The sequence below is a fragment of the Papio anubis genome, chromosome 4 (genome assembly GCF_008728515.1).
Source record: "Papio anubis isolate 15944 chromosome 4, Panubis1.0, whole genome shotgun sequence".
In the NCBI taxonomy this organism is placed as follows: Eukaryota; Metazoa; Chordata; class Mammalia; order Primates; family Cercopithecidae; genus Papio; species Papio anubis.
The window spans coordinates 55,859,296-55,880,943 of NC_044979.1; the positions used below are offsets into that span (position 1 = coordinate 55,859,296).

The following is a 21,648-nucleotide window of genomic DNA, read 5'->3' on the forward strand; positions in this document are numbered from 1 at the left end:
TTACTCAAACATACTTGCTAGCATCCTTTATGGGAATGGGAAGCATGAGATAAGTAATTGGCTAGGATGAACGATTACATACTCAATTGATTCTTCAAGAGCTTGCAAGAAAAGTAAAATTCCTAGACCTAATCTTGAGTGATGTGCAGGAGTCATAAAGTACATAATGTGAGCAAGCCACAGTGTAATTTTTCCATCACTTTAAGCATATCAATGTGCTGTTAGAAAAAACCCCAAAGTTCTTTGTCATACATGTATTGAACTGTTATTCCTAGCAGTAACCTAGGAATGCAAGCACTGAAACACATTGGAAGTTCTAGATAAATGTGCCTTGAGAGTTTAAAACCCCAACCACTCATAAAAGCCTGAAGCTAAAGTAGAAATAGAAAGAGAGAGAGAAAGAGAAAGAGACAGAGAGGGAGAGAGAGAAAGAAAGAAGAAGAAGGACGAGAAGGAAGAGGAGGGGAGGAGGAGGAAGAAGAAGAGGAGGAGAAGGAGGGGAAGGAAAAGGAAGAAAGGAAGGGAAGGAAGGAAGGAAGGAGGGAAGGAGGGAGGGAGGGAGGGAAGAAAGAGAGAAAGAAAAACCTATAAAAGGGTTTATCCCACAAGTAGGAAGATAATGCAATAAAAGCTGAGAAGTCCCCAGAGCATGGCAAACCTGAAGTTATCTCTGTCAATTTGAAGTAGACTTTCCAAGAAGTTTTAACATGACTAATAGGAGTGTTACAATACCATCTCAACTGGTGGGCTGTAGAGGATTCCAGCTCAAAAGATGCTCTAGACCTCTAGCATTGAATTCTAAACTTCTGGAGCTGAAAGAATCTTAGAAACATCTAAAGCAACTCCCTAATGTTAAGGCAGTAGGAATAAAAAATTACATCAAAGGCCAAGAGGGCTTAAATGACTGACTCAAAGTCTTATACCTTCTCAGCAAACTAATTCAGTAACAGTTTTACGGAAATGAAAGGTGGAAATGGAGAACTGCTGTTCTGAATGGTTGATTGACAGTTTAGTGAGAAAAAATGTTTTCAAATTATTTTTGCTGTTTCTCACTGGGTCTGAACAATGTAATCATACTTGAGGGAATCTACTTTAAGGAGCATTAGTGTCCCATAATGTCAATTTCTCCCAATTTTAGACCAAGGGTACTGATGTTCTAAGAAGTCCCTAAGAAATCTGCCTGGTAGTATATTCAGTACTGTAGAGTTAAATAAACGAACACAAAACACATATCCCAGAGAGGACTAGAAAATTCCGTATTGGAAAGATTGTTGTAACTCTTTCATAACAAAAAGGATTACAAATCATTTAGATGTATGTAACCTACTAAGAGAAAAGGCTGAAAGATTCCTCTAAAGTTAAGCCATGATTTACCTGCTGCAATTAATTTAAGGGTTAAACATACATTTATACAAAGCTTTATCTATGAATATGATATAGTCAGGCTTTCAAAAGATCTTTGACAAGGTGATAGACTAGAAAAAACCGTTTAAAATATTAACATTTTTAATACTGGGTTATATTTCTCATATCAATTATATTTGACCAATAACTAGAAATCATTTAGGAGTATTGAAACCTACCATGGCGATGACATAGTCTCTTAATATGCATCATTGATTAATTTTTAGATGCTCCTCTCATCCTTGGGATGAAGGAGTATTGACCAAAGTTTGATGTTAAGTATCAGGAGACCAGTGTTTTCTGTCATTTCTTTTTGATTCTGTGGGGTCCAGACATTTTTCTTTTCACTGTTTGGAGCCTAAAACTTGTACTATGTTTAGGTGCTCTGAGATTGTAGACAAAAGCATTTACCCATTTGCTAACTATATGACCATACAGCTGACTTCTGGCATATCTTTAAAACAATTTAATCTTTTACAAACTGACATGTATTTATTTTCAGTAATCTAAAAGATTAGTGGTTCTACTCTTGAGTTCATGAACAAGAAATTTTTCTTTTATTTTCCTCAATTTTTTTCTAAACAAAACAAAACAAGATACATGTGCAGAACATGCAGGTTTGTTCCATAGGTATGCATGTGCCATGGTGGTTTGCTGCACCTGTTGACCTGTCCTCTGAGTTCCCTCCCCTCACCCTCAACCCTGAAATTTTTCTTTTTCATCATTTCTCATCCCTCTTTTTCCCCTCCCTGCTTTTGGTATGTGTGTGTCTGTGTGTCTGTGTTGTGGCTTTTAACCAGTTTTACCTCTTCCAAGGTTCATACTTCTGGCCTGTGGTAATCTTTCCCCTTGCCTCCTCCAGCCCAATTATTAAGTCCCAAAAGGGAACAGACAAAGCAGGGGGAGGAGAAAGTGACATACAAACGAATTTCACAATTCCTTACCTGGATTTAGAAAGAGAGGGAAAGAGAATAAAATAAGGTGAGTAAATTGAGATGTTCAGATTATCCACACTTAGAAAAGGTAACTATAGGAGAGATTCTGTTTTTAGCATAAGACGTTGAAAACTTATACACTACATAATTCACTTAATGAGAAAAATGAATAAATCTTTTACCCTGGTTAGGTTTTGCAAGAGTTGTGAACATAATAAGAATAAAAAATTACCTCATTTTAGTGTTTAGTGGAAACCACAGCACATACAGAGTCATTGTCTGGAGCCTCAGATGTATTGACTTTTAGGATCTGGCTTTAATTACTTTCTCCAACTTTAGTTCTTTTCTGAGAACAACAGACATTCAATGATTATGTTACACTAAAATTATTTGGTGCTCTTGAAAGGCATTTTGGAGAAGATGTTTGATGCAGCTGTAACTGAGCATTTCTTAAGAAATCGTTTTCTTGAGGATTTTATGAGGTCAGTTAAATAACAGATGGCCAAGTATGGCAAAGGAATTGGCTTAAATGCAGTGTTACAGTACAGAAATATTAGAAGTTCCATCTTACTAAGTTGTTTTGATAGAACCAATGGAATAAATCCAATTATTTACTCTGGTTACTTTTTTTCTGAGACAGAGTTTCGCTTTTGTTGCCCAAGCTGGAGTGCAATGACACGATCTCAATTCACTGCAACCTCCGCCTCCTGGGTTCAAGTGATTCTCCTGCTTCAGCCTCCTGAGTAGCTGGGATTACAGGCGCGCACCACCACGCCTGGCTAATTTTTTGTATTTTTAATAGAAATGGGTTTCATCATGTTGGCCAGGCTGATCTCGAACTCCTGACCTCAGGTGATCCACCTGCCTCAGCCTCCCAAACTGCTGGAATTACAGGGGTGAGGCACTGTGCCTGGCCTCTGGTTGCTTTTTATACTCTTAATCTAGTTTGCATTTCTCATTCCCCTTTCCTAGAATGAAGCACAATATAAACACGTTTATATAATATCCATACACATAAATGTGTATTTTTTATGCAGATTATCTTTGAATGAAAATCTTGCAGCTAGACAAAAATTTCTAATTATTTCAGTGTTAGTAGGTTGAGGTAGTTGATTAAGAAATGTCATTAGTAGGAGAAAATCAGGTTTCATTAGGATGCACCAAAAGGACTGGCAGGTGTGTATACAGTGAAAGTGTGCATATATGTGTGTTTACATGCAAATATATGTAAATGTACATCTATGTCTAGTATATGTAGGTAAATTAAATATATGTATACACCTTGGTATATATTACATCATATATATGTCAATGTGTATATGTATTACACCCAAATTGTGTATAGAGACATGCTATATGATTATACATTTCTAGGCTAAAACCAATAGATGATGGTCAGTATTCAAAGCAAGTAATAAAAATTGGTTTATTGGTCAGGTGCAGTGGCTCACACCTGTAATTGCAGCACTTTGGGAGGCCAAGGCAGGTGGATTACCTGAGGCCAGGAGTTCAAGACTAGCCTGCCCAACATGGTGAAACTCCATCTCTACTAAAAATACAAAAAAATTAGCCAGGCATAGTGGCGCACACCTCTAGTCCCAGCTACTCCGGAGGCTGAGACAGGAGAATCGCTTGAACCCGGGAGGCGGAGGTTGCAGTGAGCCGAGATTGCACCACTGCACTCCAGCTGGGTGACAGAGAGAAACTGCATCTCAAAAAAAGAAAAAAAAGAAAAAAAAATGGGTGTTAAAGAATTACCTTTTTATCTATATTTTATTTAAAAAATTAATCATCCATTTAAATGACAAAGCTCTTTTTCTTGTGGAAGTGTGTGGATTAGTTCTCTGATAGCAAAAGTAATAATATAATTTAGGGAATGTGGGACTAGCTGTCAAGAGTCCTAATTTTTATTCCAATTCTGCCTCTTACATGGCCACGTTTTCTTAAGCAATTCACTTAGCCCACAACAATTCATTCCCCTATAGTGACTACAATTATGACGCAGACAGGAGCTTGCACACTGGAGCAGGGGTAGGCTTTTTTTTTTCTGTCAAGTTGTGAAGCATCAGGTAGTTTCTGTTTTAGGCTTTGCAGGCCATACAGTCTCTGTTGCAACTTCCCAGCTTTGCCATTGAGCATAGAAACAGCCATAGACAATATGTAAATAAATGAGAGTTGCTGTATTCCAATAAAACTTTATGGACACTGAAAATTTGTATTTCATATCATTTTCACATATCATGAAATATTATTATTCTTTTGCTTTTTTGTCTACCATTTAAAATATATAAACACCATTCTGAGAGTGTAGGCCATACAGAAGAGCTACAGGTTAGCTGAGCAGGTGGACAGCCACCGTCAGTGAGCATTGAGTCTGTGGCTGTCATAAGCAAATGCTTTTTGTGCTCTCTACCCTGCAGCCTGGTGGGCTGGCTGTGCTTGCATAGGTGGGGCCTGTGGCTGTCCCAAAGTTCAGGCACTTTGGTCATGTCCATTACGCTTGTGAACGATTCTTAAGCTTCCTTACTACAACACTGGGATATTATTTGCAATTAGCAAGTTGGAAAGAGCTTAGATGATTAATTAGGCTACTCCATACCTGCATGTAAGATCATGCTCAAATCATCTCATTTCAGTTTTTTTTTTTTTTTTTTTTTGAGATGGAGTCTTGCTCTGTTGCCCAGGCTTGTATGCAGTGGCATGATCTTGGCTCACTGCAACCTCCTCCTCCCGGGCTCAGACCATTCTCCCACCTCAGCCTTCCAAGTAGCTGGGATTACAGGCATGTGCCATCATCCCCAGCTAATTTTTGTATTTTTAGTAGAGATGGTGTTTCACCATGTTGGCCAAGGCTGGTCTTGAACTCCTGACCTCAGGTGATCTGCCCGCCTCAGCCTCCCAAAGTGCCAGTATTACAGGTGTCACCCACCATGTCCAGCCTCAGATTAATTTATTTTGTGAAAATGTGACATCTTGTTCAGTGATTGAACACAACATTTTGGATTAGACTTTCCATGTAGAGGACATGGATAATCTGTTTTTTGAAAACAGAAATCATTATATATTTTTTTTTAAATGATGAGGCTAGGTCTAGTGGGGTTAGGCAGATATAAGCAGAAAAATTCAATACTATGTGGTGGTTGTCAGCTAATATCAATGTAGCACTTACTATTGCCAGGCACTGTTGTATTTCCCATGTATTAATTTCCTACTTTATGAGGTAGGCAATACTTTTAATTCCATTTTACAAACTGGAGGTTCCAAGAGGTTAAAAACCACTCCCAAGTCATAAAACAAGTAAGCACATGAGCTAGTGTATAAAATGTCTAATTCCAAAAGGATGCTTTTAGTCATAATGCTGTGATAAAGGCATGTAGGAGGCTATGGGAGGATTCGGGTGAGGTACCTAATCCAGCATGGGAATGCCAGGGAAGTTTATCTGTTAGAAAAATCACTTTAACAAGGAATGTGGAAGTTAGATTGAAGAGCAGAAGGGGAAAAGGAGACCTACCAACAGTGCAGGTAGGAATATAAGAGGTTTTTGTTACAGTCCAGGGGTGAGAGGATAGCAACCTGAACACGGGAAGTAACAGGGAGGCTGGGGATAGGGAAATGGATTAGAGAACATTTAGATAGCAAAATCCATGAAACTGTCGATAGTTCAGATGAGGGATGAGTGTGAAGATGTGGTTAAAGACGATGTCCATGCATCTGACTTCTCTGCCAGGAATATTGGTGGTATCCCCACTTTCAAGCCCTATGAACTACCAAGATTGATTCAGTATTTTGGCACTTACTGTTGCCAAAATATCTCTTCTTCTGAGTGTGTGATTTATAGGAGATATGTATATTTTGGTCTTTGTCCACAGTCCTGGCCCAGAGCTCCTTAAAGGGCTTGTAACTTTCTGAGCAATAGGGGTAATAGGTATCTTTTGTTCTAGTATTTGGTCTTTGACCATGGTTCCTGATGCAGAACTCCTAATTCCTTGGAGTTTCCTGGGTGTATCTTCTGTTCTAATGAGGTGACTCTTGGTGAGTTCTTGGTTGGGGGCTGGTCATGAGAAAGGCCAGGCCATGATTAGAATCTTGGAACTTTCTGCTCTATTCCCCATCCTTTGGGAAGGTGAGAGGGGCTGGAGATTGAGCTAATAATTGATGGTGTCTACATGACAAAGCCCCCATAAAAATCCCTGAACTACAGGGTTTAGAGTACTTCCAGGTTGGTGAACACATCCATATGCCAGGAGAGGGGTGCACCCCAACTCTGTGGGGACACAAGTTCCTGCACTCAGGACCTCTATACCTAGCCCTATGTACCTTTTCGTCTGGCAGTTCATTGGTATCCTTTATTATATAATAAACTGGTTAACATGTTTCCCTGAATTCTTTGAGTTGTCCTAGCAAATTATCAAGCCCAAGGAGGTAGTTATGGGAACCCTAATATATAGGTGGTTCATTAGAAGTCCAAATGACAACCTGGGACTTGCGATTGGCATCTGAAATCTACTGGGATTGAGCTCTGAACACGTGGGGTCTGTGCTAACTCCAGTTAATGTCAGAATTGAATTAAATTATAGAACATCCAGTTGGTGTCACAGAATTGGTCAGTGTGTGGAAAAACCCACACATCTGGTATCAGAAGTGAAGTGTTCTGAAAGTATTGAGAGTGGTGTGACTATAGAGAAAAAAACATTTTTTTCCCCATTGTGTATGGCATGATTTTGTCTGTGTTTCCTCTAAGCTCTCTTCGCCCCTCCACTCTTAGGACAGAGTCTTTTAGGCATTCTCCCTCCCACTCTACCTCTAGGTTTGTGGCAGCTGCAGGCAGGCTAAGGGAGCTCTGTTTGAATTTGTTTTTACTCTACTTATAAGTAATTTGAAGGTTGTATTGTTCTCTTAATTCTAGTAATGATGAATATATGGGTACTGTTGCAGTTTTATTTCTTTTCTCTTTATATTTTCTGGTTTGGAGGGGAGGTGAAGATTCAGACTTAGATAATCGTCATTGTTTTCCAAACCCAAACATTGCTCCCTCTTATCTTTTATTAACTATAAAAGATAATTAATAAATGACTCTGAAATTAATTATGAAAAAGTATCTCTAACAGAGACAGTTCATCTGCTTTTTAAAGCCCTGAAACCAGAATGCAGTGTGTAGTATTTATAATTACACCAAGGAAGGAAGTCTGTGGTAGTGGTTCAGCCTCATCTGCTCTCTTGTCTTTTCTGCCTGGTTTCTGGCTGATACTCTTCACGAGCTGGTTTAGTAATACCTTACAGATGGCACCATCGATGAATTTTAAGGTTGTCACCTAGGTCAGCGCCCTGTTGTCTGATGATCACTTAGGTATCTGACTTTGGCTTGTGGGGTATAAACAGCAGTAGAGATACTAGAACCTCCACTTCTCTCATTGTCCTCTTCAGGCCCCATCTTTTTTGAGACCCTCAATCTAGCTCTAGCTGCTTCACACTGGATTTTTTTATTTTTATTATTATTTTTTTTTATTAAGATGGAGTCTCGCTCTGTCGCCTAGGCTGGAGTGCAGTGGCACAATCTTGGCTTACTGCCACCTCCGCTGCCTGGGTTCAAGCAATTCTCCTGTCTCAACCTCTGGAGTGGCTGGGATTACAGGTGCCCACCACCATGTCTGGCTAATTTTTTGTATTTTTAGTAGCAATGGGGTTTCACCATGTTGGCCGGGCTGGTCTCAAACTCTTGACCTCAAGTGATCCACCTGCCTTGGCCTCCTGAAGTGCTAGGATTGCAGATGTGAGCCACCATACCCAGCCTTTCTTTAAAAGCAGTTGCAGGTTTTTTGGTGTTTTTTGTTTTTGTTTTTGAGATGGAGTTTTGCTGTTTTTGCCCAGTCTGGAATGGCATGATCTTGGCTCACTGCAACCTCTGCCTCCTAGGTTCAAGTGATTCTCCTGCTTCAGCTTCCCAAGTAACTGGGATTACAGGCATGCGCCACCACGCCCGGGGAATTTTGTATTTTTAGTAGAGACGGGGTTTCACCATGTTGGTCAGGCTGGTCTTGAACTCCTGACCTCAGGTGATCCGCCTGCCTCCGCCTCCCAAAGTGCTGGGATTACAGGCCTGAGCCACCACGCCTGGCCTACCACTTGAAGTAACATGCTTCTTCTCTCCCTTAATCTTCATAAACTTTTATGATATATTCTCTTAGATTATAAACTTTTGATTTTTAAAATTTGCCCTTTGGTAACAGTTATCTTGATTTACAAATAGAAAAGGAGGTAGAGGAGGAGGGATTTGGAATGAGGGACTGGGAAGGGCGGCAACCATGTGGCACAATCATAAGCTACTTCATAGTTGGGAGAACAACAGAGCAAGAGTCATTGCTGTTCATTTGACTTTTGGTCTGACCCAGGAATGTTCAGTAAGTTGAGGGGCTCCAGGCATAGTCCAAGTGGAAACTGAGGGTTCAGAGTTCTGAGTCTTGTACTCTGGACTATCTGTGCTACGGAACTGAAACCCCTAGAATTTGTATGGAACATCTGTCTACATGGATACTCAGGTCACAAAGGCCCAGGAGTACCTACCTCATTCAGCAACAGTCCAGTCAAAATCTTCCTCCCCCACAATGGCCTATGACCAGCGTGTTCTGGACGTTCCTCTCTAGAGTGTAAGAAGGGTTGAGTTCATGTGCCCTAACAGCAAGAACTGGATTACTCTCCAGTGACTCTCTTCTGATCTCAAATACTTACTTTGAATCACTAAGCTTTGTAACTAGTTATAAATGTTGTTTGCGCAAGATTCTCATCAATCATTCTCATCAGTTGATAGACTCCACCCCCTGGTGCTCAACCAAAGTTGATTATGGTAGCCTTTGACACATACTGACTTATAATGCCAAAGATGGATTAGATGTATTGGCTCCATGTAGCAACAATTTTTTTTAAAGAACTCAACATTGATTTCTATTTGTTTTCCAAGATTAAGTCATTCAGTAATTATCAAAGCATGAGATTTCAATAACTCCACCTCTTCTCTAGGGTTACAAGTTGTGTTTATGGTTCGCAACAGAAGCAACGGAGGACTCCTTTCCAAAATGACTTTAATTATTGGCCTTTGTTGCAGCAGAAGCTCTGAAATCTCTTGTATGGGGAGGTGGAACGTCCAGATATTTGAATCTTTTATCTCTTACCATATTGCTTGGCAAAGTCTCTCTTCTCATCCAGTACTCCAAGTTATGATTAGGAAATAATTGACTAAACTGTCTATGATGGAGATTCCAGAGGGCCTCTGGTTTAGAAGTGTTTTACAGGTTATTGGGAGAGGAAACTAAGGAATTCCTCTGGTAGAATGAAGGGTAGTGGGGATATCTGGTAGCTTGTGGAGAAAGCAACCCCCCACAAAACCTGGAATAATTAAGAGTTTTACTGTGGAAATCTGTGCTGCATGGCTATTCATGCCAAGGATAGTTTCCTAAACTTTATAATAGAACAACATACCCCTGGAGACCCAAGACACCTGGAATCAACTGGAAGTCACAGATAAACTCTTGCCAAGATACCCAGGCATTATTTCTTCAAAGCCCATGAGCAAAAGAAATAAACAGTATTCTCTGTGGCTCCTGACACTAGTGTGTTTCTAATTGTGGAGGCAGTTCAAAAGAATTAGAAATTTGCTAGACTTCAAAGGATGTGGGATTTGACAGTTCGTCAGTTTCCCATTGTCTGTAAGGTTCCAAGGGATACTGGAGTCATGGGTACTATGTTTTCTTGGCTGAAAAACAGCTGAAGCTGAGAACACCCCACACCAGTCCTGGCTTCTTGCCCACTCCCATTGGGGAAGAACCACTCTCAGACAACTGAAGCACTGCTGAACTTGCTAAATGAATGTGCACATCTGTTCTTTTCATGTTGAGGATCCACAGAACAGAACTAAAAGAGAATGTGTTAAAAGGAGGATAATCAATAGGAGCCCTCTCCCACTCTTTAAGCCGCCCCTGGAACATTAGTTTATCCTATGTAAGATGAAACTTGCCAAAAGTTAAAAAAAAAACTGTCAGATTGTCTGAAGGCAAACATAAAAAAACAGGGAAAATAAACATCAGAATGTTTGCTTCTTTTGTTTCTTAAACCTCTGTTTAGGTTTTTGATATGTTTTTGATCCTTCTTCTATGTGACACACCTAGGCTTTGCTCATTGTGCCTCGCCTGACATAAACAAATGCCTGTGGCATGTTTCACAGGAGCTATGATTTCTCCTTGTTATAATTTGTAATAACCCTCCCTATCAGTTCCAGTTAAATTTTGTTTATTATATTTCCTCATCCTAAATCCCTCATCACATACATCACAGATAGGATCGTTCCAGGATCTCTCTGGTTCACAGACAAAACCCAGGGTCCGTGTCTTCCAAGAGCTTTTAGAATACACATTTTCTTTTCATCTTCTAATAGGCCTGTGAGATAGGTAGACAGTTATTTTCATTCTCCTCTTATATATGAAGAAACTTGAGGTTAAATGACTTGTTCATGGTCACATAGATACAATTTCAGATTCCAGGCTCTGTTTTTTTCCATTAGACTGGTAGCCTCCCTTGATTAGATCACCTCTTATTCTATTATGTCCACAAATGGGAGGTGAAAGCAGTACTGATAATAGTTCATGAACTCATTATTTCTTAGAGATCCTTAAATGGAGGAGGTCATAGGATGGTGTGACTGTCCTTACAGTAAACATTTTGAGTTGTCATTTTCTTGGGAAACACTAAGAACAAAAGGTGAAGTGTCTGGCTGTGCAAATAGACACCCATCAACTCTTTCAGGCTGATTATTTTAGCTTAAGGAATTCCCCCACCTTTCTTGTCCCACAGAGGACCCTGGACTGGTGCCAGGTGATTGGGCCACTAGGCACCCTTTTTTAAAATAAACTTAAATAAATGGAAAAAGTGTGAGTTATGCCACAGGCAACAAGAAAAATATCTGATTGCCTTTTGGGTAGTCCAACCCTGGTTCATTTTTATTTTGGAGAGAAAATCTAAAACCTGAAGCTGTTCTAAAATTTTTCTCAACAAATTCTAGTTACCAAATACAATTCAAAGATATTTTGTTTTGGTCTTTTCGTGGTCATCTTTCCTTTTGGTTTTCCCAATATACATTCTCTTTCACTGCTTACCCTTTCTGTTCTTTAATTTCTTCCAATTTGCCTTCTTTTTATGCATCTGTGATATTTTATATGTTAAAAATGATTCCCTTATTTTTACAAAATGCTCAGGATCTGTGTAGCCAGTAAGCCATCAAGATTTACTGGCAACCAAAGGTGTGCTGTTGGGTAGGCGTCTCCAGAGAAAGTACGTATTCCAGCAAATGAATAACACAATTTTTTTGGTGTGATGAGAAAATATTAAAAGTCCTAGAAATGTTAGATTTATTTTTTATCTCATACATTTTATTTTATATGTTTAAATATATGATATATATTTGAATAGTTATATGCCTATATAATTTACAAAGTACATTAATATACATTTATTGAAAGCGTATGCTCAAAATATTTTTACTAGGCCAGGCACAGTGGCTCACATGTGTAATCCCAGCACTTTGGGAGGCCGAGGTGGGCAGATCTCTGAGATCAGGAATTCAAGACCAGCCTGCCAACATGGTGAAACGCCATCTCTACTTAAACATACAAAAATTAGCTGGGCGTGGTGGCAGACACCTGTAATCCAAGCTAGAGGCTGAGGCACGAGAATCTCTTGAACCCGGGAGGTGGAGGTTGCAATGAGCCGAGATCATGCCACTGCACTCCAGCCTGGGTGACACAGTGACACTCTGTCTCAAAAAAAAAAAAAATTTTTTTTTACTATGGTGTTCATGATTTTAAAAATTTGGCAATCAGCCACAGAGAAGCAGTGCATACAAATAATACTACTAGCTACTATCTACTGACTGCTAACTATGTGCAAGGTACTGTTCAACTGCTTTATTCATATTAACTCATTTAATCTCCCCAACAACTCAATGAAGTAGGTGCTACTCCTCATATTAAGTGACTCCTGTGTTATTCCCACGCCACAGATGAGAATATTGAGGGGTAAGAGAGGTTGAGTAACTTATCCATAGACCCAAAACATCTCATGGCAGGATTTGAACTCAAGCCAGTGGGCCCCCAGACTGTGCTCTTAACCAACCCTGTATGCTGCCTCTGGCAGTTACTGAGCCAAGTGAGAAGAAGGACAGGGCTTAGTATTCTGAGGTTCATCTAAGGAAGCTCATTCTCCTCACTCCTGTGCTGAGAAGCATTCTTCATTCATTTTGGATACTCTCTCATCTTGAACTAATTCTGCAGGCCAGGTGTTGGCAAAGATAAATTAGACATGGATTCTACCCTCAAGAAGCTACAGTCAATGCAGAAGATAAGACGCTTATATGAATAACTATAATACAAGTAGAAAGTGAGAAAGTTGCCTGGGCGTGGTGGCTCATGCCTGTAATCCCAACATTTTGGGAAGCCAAGGAAGAAGGATCACTTGAGGCCAGGAATTCGAGATCAGCCTAGGCAACATAGCAAGACCCTGTCTCTATAAAAATTAAAAAATTAGCCAGGCACAGTAGCATGCACATATGTGGAAGACTGAGGTAGAAGGATCATTCAAGCCCAGGAATTCGAGGCTACAGTGAGCTATGATCATGCCACTATGCTCCAGCCTGGGCAACAGAGCAGGACCCTGTCAAAAAAGAAAGAAAAGCTTATAAGAATTTGAGAGCGCATTTCTTCCACAGGGAAGAATTGGGGAAGACTGTAGAATAAACCACATTTGAGCTGGTATGAAGCCAAAGTTTATCCCTCAAATCACCATCTAATTTTGTAACAACTTTCATCATGAAAGTGTCTTTGGAAATATTTGTTTTGGTCCTTGGCCTTGTCCCCCTTTCCCTTTCAGAGTCCTCTCCATGTTTTAAAACAGTGAGCTCCTCTGAGGTGGGGCCTTCGCTAAGCCTTGCTCAGCCTGGTTTCCCTGGCAGGGAGGGTGGGAATGCAAGAGTGGCATCTCCGGGAGGGGCAGCTTCAGGCTCTGCAGAGTTTAGTTGTGGTGCCAGGCCATGACCAGTCACACTTGCTCTGATGCCCAGTGGGAACAAGGCCATTGTTGGTGGAGTGTAGTTCTGCATCTCATGGGATATGCGATGTAGATATTTTGGGCCTCAAATACGAGGCCCAAGAAACTGAAGTTTTTGTATTTCGTTGATCTCTTAAAATTGTAGAAATTGCATTTTAGCCTTTGGGGCAGCCAAAAATGTCTTCATTATAGAAAATGGTTCTTGCCAGCACATTTTTTCCCCAGAATTACCAACAAACAAGGAAAAACTCCCCAACTTTGCAGTAGAATTAATTGGGACCTAATGAGGCGAATAGTCAAGAGATGGTGTTACGAGTCTGCAGCACAAAGTGAGCTTTTCTAAGGCTAGAAGCTGCCACCTGTCGAAGTGGTTTAAATCAGGATTTTGGCAGAAGCACATTATTGTGACAGTCAATCAATGTGAGTGAAATTCAGTCTCCGCTACATCCCCTATTTAGGAATGTAGTCATTAAGCCCCTACACTGTGACTCAGCTCAGAAGACACAAGAAGGAATGATCTAACTCGCTGAGAGATATGCAAGTTTTCTTCCAGATTGTTAACCCACAGCAAAATTGGCTGATACACGGGAGAGGAGCCAAACTTTATAATGTTAGCATTTTATCTCTGTCTTTACTGTAAAAGATTTTGACTTGGAAGAAACTTAGTGTTGTATTTTCCAAGAAAAGAAAATCGGCAGCATGGATAGAAGTATGATTCTGCAGCACTGGAGCCAGAAGTGTATACTGTAATCTTATCTGTAGGGGGAAATGGAATTTCATGAGTGATTATGTTGAAACATGCTTGCAGATTTAAGTACTTAATATGACTTATATGTGTTTAAAGGAAAACACAGATTATAAGAGGGGAAAAGTTCTGACTTTAGTTCGCCAATCTGCCACTGATTTAGCATAAAGCCTTAGACCAATTTTTGTGCCTCAGGTTTTCCATGGATGAGAATGGTACCATGAATGTATCATAGACCTTGTAATCATTTTTAAATTATTTTAAAATTTAAAATCTCTGAGAACATTTGGCTTTAAAGAATATTAGAGCTTTTAAAAAGGCATAAGGCAGAATTGATTTGAGCAGTCCAAGACATTGGCAGATGCTACTGAAGAGGATTTGCAGACACAAAAAGCCTTGAATCTCCCTTTAAAGCTTGTTTCATCTTTCAATAAATTATTCTTATAGTTTAAATATTCTTTCTTGCTTTAATTTTTCTCTGGTTCCTTTAACTCTGTCCATTCTCTCTAACAATGTTAATGTCTCTAACAAGGGAAAACAATGTCACTTTACTCCTTGCAACATAAAAATTCTTGTATTATTAAAAGAGACTTCTTAATTTTCTTGAATACATAAAGGATCAGTGAACCAACTAGTATTTATTGAACACTTACTGTGTTCTAATATGATGTTTGGGAAAGGGCTATGAAAGCAGATTTCCAGGCAGTACAAGAGACTTACTGCATTCTTATTGAATCTCCAAACTGAGATTCATGGCCACTGATTGCAGTAATTCAAAGGTAGATTCCTTTCTGTACCTCCTTGGGTGTGCCCCACTATGTTGATTATCTGCAGCGACAGGTCCCAAGCTATCTCCTGACAAGCTGCCCCTTCTAATTTTTGCCATCACGTAGTTGCCAGACAAGACAGATTTTCATGCAATACAGGAATTAGTCAAATACCCTAAGTGCTGAATCAGTTGAAAAAGACAAGTTCTGCCTGAGATCAAAGAATGAATCACTGTTGGCTTTGTGGTCAGGAAAAGATGATGACTTAGGGTTAAATAACCAATATCTTTCAGTTTTTCTCAAAGTACAATACATGTGTGCATCTTTATTATTATTGGTGTCATGTGCAAATCCTGATAGTAGTTAACATTTATCTTATTCTTTTTAATGGCTTTAAAATTTCTAACTGACAAATAAAAATCGTATATATTTATGAAGTACAACATGCTGTACACACACACACACACACACACACAGTGGAATGGTTAAATCAGGCTAATTAACATTCATCACCTTACATACTTATGATACTTTTTATGGTGAGAACATTCAAAATCCATTAGCAAATTTCAAGTATACGATACATTATTATTAACTATAGTCATCATATACAATAGATCTCTTGAACTTTCTCCTCCTAACTGAAAAAAAAAATTAAATGTTTCACAAATCTGTGTCATCCTTGTTCAGGGGCCAGGCTAATCTCTGTATTTTTTTTCAATTTTAGTATCTGTGCTGCTGAAGTAAGCACTAGTTAACTTTTATGGGGTCTTCACTATGTGCCAAGCACTAGCCAATGTGCATACTGCCTCTCAACTATAACACAGTATATAAAATCTTAGAGATAGCTAGAGAATCTATTTTGTGCTAAGAGCCACATCAGGTATATATATATTATTTCATATAATCTACACAACCACTCTTTGATATGGGTATTATTATTACCATTTTGCCCAAGGAGACACTGGGGCTCTGAGAGGTTCAGTAACCTACAGTAGCAGAGCCAGGCTTCTCACCCCACTCTGTGTGATGCCACAGTCCTAGTTTTAACTGTTAGGCTACACTGCCTCTCCTGGAAATCTTCCCTATTCTGTTAACTTGCTAAAGAAAATAGCTGGCTAACTAGTTCTTTCCAAACTTCCTTAGGGCTAAAACAAGAGAAAATTGGCATAAGCAGTGGGAGAGAGGCCCACTGGTGGTTTTACCTGTAAACCGTCATTCTGATGCCCAGGCACTGACCCTTCTCTTATTCCTGAGAGGAAAATCACATGTAGTCCAATGGACATCTATTTTTACATATAAATAAGAAGTGTCTTTAGTAACCCACTAGGGTTACTAAAATCTAGTACTTACAACTGAAATTAATGGTAAACTATCATTTATTGAGGTCTCTAACTTTGTATTCTAAGAGGAGCTGCTTCATAATGAGGCAGAATCCTTAAGAGTGATTGAGCACATGTAGTTATTATAATCTCACATTTTGGGGGGGAAATTTCCTCCCTCTCTTTCTTTTTCCTTACTTCTTCTCTCTCTTTCTTTCTTTCTCTCTCTCTCTCTTTCTTTCTATCATGGTTTCCAATTTCCACTCCTATTGCTTTTTAAATATATTTTTGCAATGACAGGTTTACTTTTGTGGATCATTTTGTTCTTGTATAACTGCTGAGTTGTGAACTTTTAAGTGTTATTTCCTCATGGATTCTTATCACTGAGTTATTTTTTAACTGAAAAGTAGGAATGAAAATTAAGAAGTATTGATATAAAGGAATGATTTCCAGGCCTTTTTCTAGCCCTAGATGTTTCAGGTGAACATTTCAGCATTTCGAAACAATGCTAGAGAGTAGATATTATTTTCCCTAAGTTAAAAAAGAGGAGCTCGGCATGGTGGCTCATGCCTGTAATCCCAGCACTTTGGGAGGTGAGGACGGTGGCTCACTTGAGGTCAGGAGTTCAAGACCAGCCTGGGCAACCTAGAGAAACCCCATCTCTACTTAAAAAAAAAAAAAAAAAAAAAAATAGCCGGGCGTGGTGATGCACGCCTGAAATCCCAGTAGGCACAAGAGGCACAAGATTCACTTGAACCTGGCAGACGGAGGTTGCAGTGAGCCAAGATCACACCATTGCACTCCAGCCTGTGCAATAGAGCAAGACTCTCAAAAAAAAAAAAAAAAGGAAACTGAGGCTCAGAAAGGTAATAGCTTGCTAAGATTTCAGAGGTAGTAAGTGGTAGAAATGAAAGTAAAACTCGGATCTGTCTGATTCCAAAGAATTTGTTCTTTCCATTACATTCCACTGTCAATCTTGGAGCGTCTGCCATCTAATCTTACCCTCAGATTTCTTTTCTTCCACTCATTTGGCTGAATGTAATTAATAATTACTGACCATGTGAGTCAAATTTCATTAGACCTAACTTCAAGAAAACCAAATTTTGTTAGCAAGTATTTGAATATCACTAAGCTGTTAAGCTGCTTTGTGAATATCTTTTGCTATAAAGAGATGTTGGATGTAACATGGGTTTTTTAAAAATTATTTTTTGGGGGCATCAAGATCTAACATCTGTATTTCAGGGACTGAAATGTACATTTAATAAGCTGCTATTAGTAGGATAGCTCTAGATGACTAAAGAAAAGAAAAAATTGACCTTGGAATTTCTTGCAGGCATTCTGCAAAAGCTCACTGATCTTGGAACATTTGGATGTCTCTTATTGCTCCCAGCTGTCAGATATGATTATCAAAGCACTGGCCATTTACTGCATTAACCTCACGTCTCTCAGCATTGCTGGCTGTCCAAAGGTATGTGCAGGAGTCAGGGCTCAAACATGTTCAGTTTAAGCACTGCCATGGGACAAGGCAGAACAGCAGTCAGGGCTGGACTCAGAATGTGTTTTCTTTGCCATGGTTGAGGTATTCATTGGATTTTTTTTTTCTATCCTCAGATTGGAAATAGCTTATGATTCCATTGGTGTCAAAGTAGAATTTTCCAAAAGTTAAAAATATAATTTTCATACAAATATAAACATGTGTCAAAGATTTCTTTAATTCACTAATGAGAGGACCAACAAAATGACAAAGCCAGTACGTAGAGCATTTGAATGAACTTAGTATTTATAGGAACTGATGAAAGAATGTTGGATTAAGAGTATTAGGTTAGATCTAAAAATGTCTTACAAGTTATTAAATCTATAACCTTGGGGTTACAGTTTCTACGAGATACAAATAATTTGCGTCTTTCCTGGACAAAAATATAACAATTAACATATAACTTCATTGAGCTGGGGCCTTAGTGAACAGTAAATAGTATGTCAAACAAAGGCATGATTTCCTACAGAATTCTCCAGGTAGGCCTGTTAAACAGTGTCCTAGGTTGACACTCCAAGGACATACCATCATCTTTTGTGTTATTTTCAAGCGTTTTATAATTTTTCTGAACCTCTGTATATAAATGAAGTACTCATTATGAAAAATTTGATCTACATGTAAAAGCTTAAAGAAGAAAGTAAATATCCATTGTCTTATCATCACCTGGACATAACCATTGCTGGTATTTTATTCTTCTAGATTTTTTTTTTTTCTGTGCACAGAGAGATTAGAAATAGTTATAGAAAGTTTGTGTTTTGCCTTTTTAAAAAAAATAACAGAATCATACTTTCCAAAATACATTGTAACCTACTTTTTAATATACTATGGACATATCTCCATGTAAAGAACTAGAGATCTCGGGTTCTGGATTAATAATAGTAGACTGCATATACACATATAATTTTGTTCCTCTTGAAACCCTACCAAAACTAGACATGAAGAGTGAGGGCCCACATGGATAAGGAAAACAGGAGAGGAGACAAGAGCAACAAAAATTTGGAAGCTTGAAAATAGATGGACTAATTTAGCAGACCAGAAACTGCTTTGAATCCTAAGCCAACAGTAGAGAAAGCTGGAAAAAAAAATCTGATTTACACCACAATCTTCAAGCTTGGGAGCACCGTGTACCTTTGGAACTGGCTTAAGAGTGGTGATGAAAATAATGATGACTGAGTTAGAGATTCTTAAGAAGTAGATAGATCTCTATATTCCAGCTTCTGCTCCATAAATCTGGGCAACTGTCTCTCCCCACCCTAAACAGAAGCTTGGAGATTTATTTCCTAAATTCTGTTTCTTCATCCCTGACACTATGGATATTTTGGACAAGATAATGCTTTGTAGTGGGGTGTGTGTGTGTATCCTATGCACTGTACATGTTTAATAGCATGCCTGCCCTCTACTCACTATATGTCAGTAGCACGTAAGATCCCATCCCTCCAGACCTTACCAAATGTTCTCTGGTGGAGGCGAGGGCCAAAATTGTTCTTTAATTGCCCACTACTCTAGAGATAGTAAAACAGAGGGTTGCTAGGCTAACTAAGTGACTGAATGCTGAGTGCAGAGATATTCAAGCACTTTTTCCAACTGAGCATCAAGAACTTGGTGGCCAGATCTTTTTTTCCAGGTGGGAGATTGGTAGCCTCTTCTCTGGGAACCCTGACTAGCCCAAGATGAAAGACCTAAAATAACTGACGGCTGGGTGGGGGGTTCCCAACAAATAACCCACCTAGATCATCCTTCATTGAAGCTTACAATAGAGATGCATGTACTCAGACCTTCCGATTAGTTTTTAGTCCTCCACTCTTAATCATGAACAAAAGGATTACCAGATACAAGAGGAAGGTCTCTAAAGTGGAAGATACTGATCAACACAAATTAACAGGAAAAACTTGGAGTTAGCAAAATATGAAGAAGGAAGAAAACTAAGAAATCTTTTTGAAAATCCTCAGAAATTACAAGGTTATTAACAATCTTGTTCTATTCTATTGTGCACACTGAAGGTTTTTGTTTACTAGAGCATCCACATCAACTCTCAAGATGCCCTATGCTTTATTTAATCTAGAAGTTCAGCTTCTATGTTGTTTGGTTTGTATGGTTAGCTAATTGTACTGCAATAAAAAGGAGGAGGCGGCAGGGAAAAAGATGTGGTAAACCATGACAAAACTAAGCCAAAAAGTTCACAGCAAAAATTATTTTTGTTTAATAATATAGTTGTTTAGAACTATGGGAACCAGATGGCTTTCTGGTCAGCATCATCTGGTTCTATCAGTGAGCTGGGTCAAGGGACCCAGAACACTAGCAGCACTGACCAACTGACTCTCTGCAGCTTAAACAGTGATAGTTCACCAGGATTCTTGCGTTCATAGCACACAGACATATGGGCAACACATGGTTTAGTGAGAAATGAGAATTGCTGTGGCTGTAAAGCAGGCACAGATGGAGACTGGGTGTCTTAGTGGCTCTAAAGCAGAAAGTAGGAGAATGAGAAAAGAAGAGGCTCCAGTGCAAACAGAAAACAGGGCAGAGGATTTTGTTTGTTTGCTTGCTTTGGTTTTTTGTTTTTTGTTATGAAGGTTGAGGGAATTCCTTCTGTAAACTGTGCATGGATATTGTCTTGCAGCCCAGAAGCTAAGGGGGATGTTAAACAAATATGCATGAAATGCATCACTCTATATCAAAAGTTTAGAGGGAGACAGAGGAAGAAAGTGGAGTCGATTATTTTAGAACTCGGATATAAAGGAGTAGAAAGGTTTAGCTTTACCATCTGAATTAATTCTGGTCACACTGTGAGTCAGATGAGCATCCTGATTCAGATGTGGGGCCCATCATCTGGACCAATCTGAATACTCCTCAACTCACCCTGAATTCATAAGGCTGTGGTCCAGCCTAACATATTCCACTTATGTCGATTTTGATGAGCCGTAAAACATGTTGGTATCTGGTTCATCATTCTGTGCCAGGTTTTCCAAAAGTCCACAGGTGAATTTTGAATGGTCATCTTATCCATCCCAGAAAGGCCAGCTTTTCCTTGCAACTACCTCACCTTCAAGGTCAGTCAGTAGTACTGTGACCTCATCCTACTCGACACTAAAATGCCAAGGAAAACAAAGATAGCTGCAAATCAGAGGAAAAGCTGGTTGTTCTGGGGCCAGTTCAAAGCACTCAGCAGTGCACTAGGCCCTGTGATTAACACTGTCACTTTTGACCCTCATGACTGATGTGAAGTAGGAGTTAGTAATGATTAGAAAGAAAAGGGGGTGGGAAATGAGAAAAATTAAAGCGAAGCCCTGAACAAAATGTCTCTGCAATACACCTCTGAGAGGGATAAGGTAAGTGAAAACAGGCCAGTGCTTTAGAACTGCATTTCTGTCCTAAAAGCGTAGGTGACGTGAAGCAGGTCCACTGTGCACTGGTTACCAACTTGTCTGAGTCTAGTGAGACAGGATTCCTGGAGAGCCTGTTTCCCAAGGCTCAGGAAAGCTGCTCAAGATGGATGAAATCTCAACTGTAAATGTTCCACTTGCACCACAGCTGAAGGACTCTGGAAGGTGGACCACCTTGGGTTTTATAACCTGGGGTTCACTTGACCCACTGGGCTGAAGCACAAAGATGTCCTGTTTCTCGGGGGAATTGGAACAGAGCCTGGCTGTTCCAGTCAGTACCCCCTATCCTCAGTCTCAGGATGCTACATCCCAGCACATTCTATAGTTATGCTTGAGAATGACGATCTACAAAAGGGAGAGAAGGGGTGTGCCCAAGGTTACTTGAACTGTCCTGCAGGTGAAATACATCTGAGAAGGTGATTGAGCCAGGTCACAAAGCCCGGCTGCTCTTCCCTAAGGCCCCGGGCTCA

General features: G+C 39.5%; 2 protein-coding genes and 1 non-coding gene across 17 annotated transcripts in view; 1 reads left to right on the top strand and 2 right to left on the bottom strand.

The window, feature by feature from the left end:
- Positions 1-21,648, top strand: part of FBXL13 (F-box and leucine rich repeat protein 13) — a 276,151-nt gene that overhangs the window by 235,317 nt on the left and 19,186 nt on the right. For all 12 annotated transcript variants that reach the window (XR_004183440.1, XR_004183441.1, XM_017957017.3 and 9 more), the window contains one exon: positions 17,595-17,729. Coding sequence is in view for 10 of the 12 variants with exons in the window: in XM_017957017.3 (XP_017812506.2) it covers positions 17,595-17,729 (135 nt within the window). In the remaining 2 variants the exon portion in view is untranslated. The remainder of the gene's footprint in view (positions 1-17,594; positions 17,730-21,648) is intronic.
- The window catches only part of FAM185A (family with sequence similarity 185 member A), a 170,057-nt gene that overhangs the window by 64,709 nt on the left and 83,700 nt on the right, over positions 1-21,648 (bottom strand). Inside the window, exon 9 of one of the 4 annotated variants that reach the window (XM_009203570.4) lies at positions 547-2,685. The exons of 1 other annotated variant lie outside the window; for it this stretch is intronic. In XM_009203570.4, the coding sequence (XP_009201834.3) occupies positions 2,656-2,685 (30 nt within the window). In that variant the 3' untranslated portion in view covers positions 547-2,655. Of the gene's footprint in view, positions 1-546; positions 2,686-12,115; positions 14,184-21,648 lie in introns of those variants that run through there. 2 more of the 4 variants (XM_021935324.2, XM_009203567.4) reach the window with 2 other exon arrangements.
- On the bottom strand, positions 15,585-15,690 carry LOC116274713. The gene has a single exon (XR_004183495.1). It is a non-coding gene; the product is annotated as a U6 spliceosomal RNA (small nuclear RNA).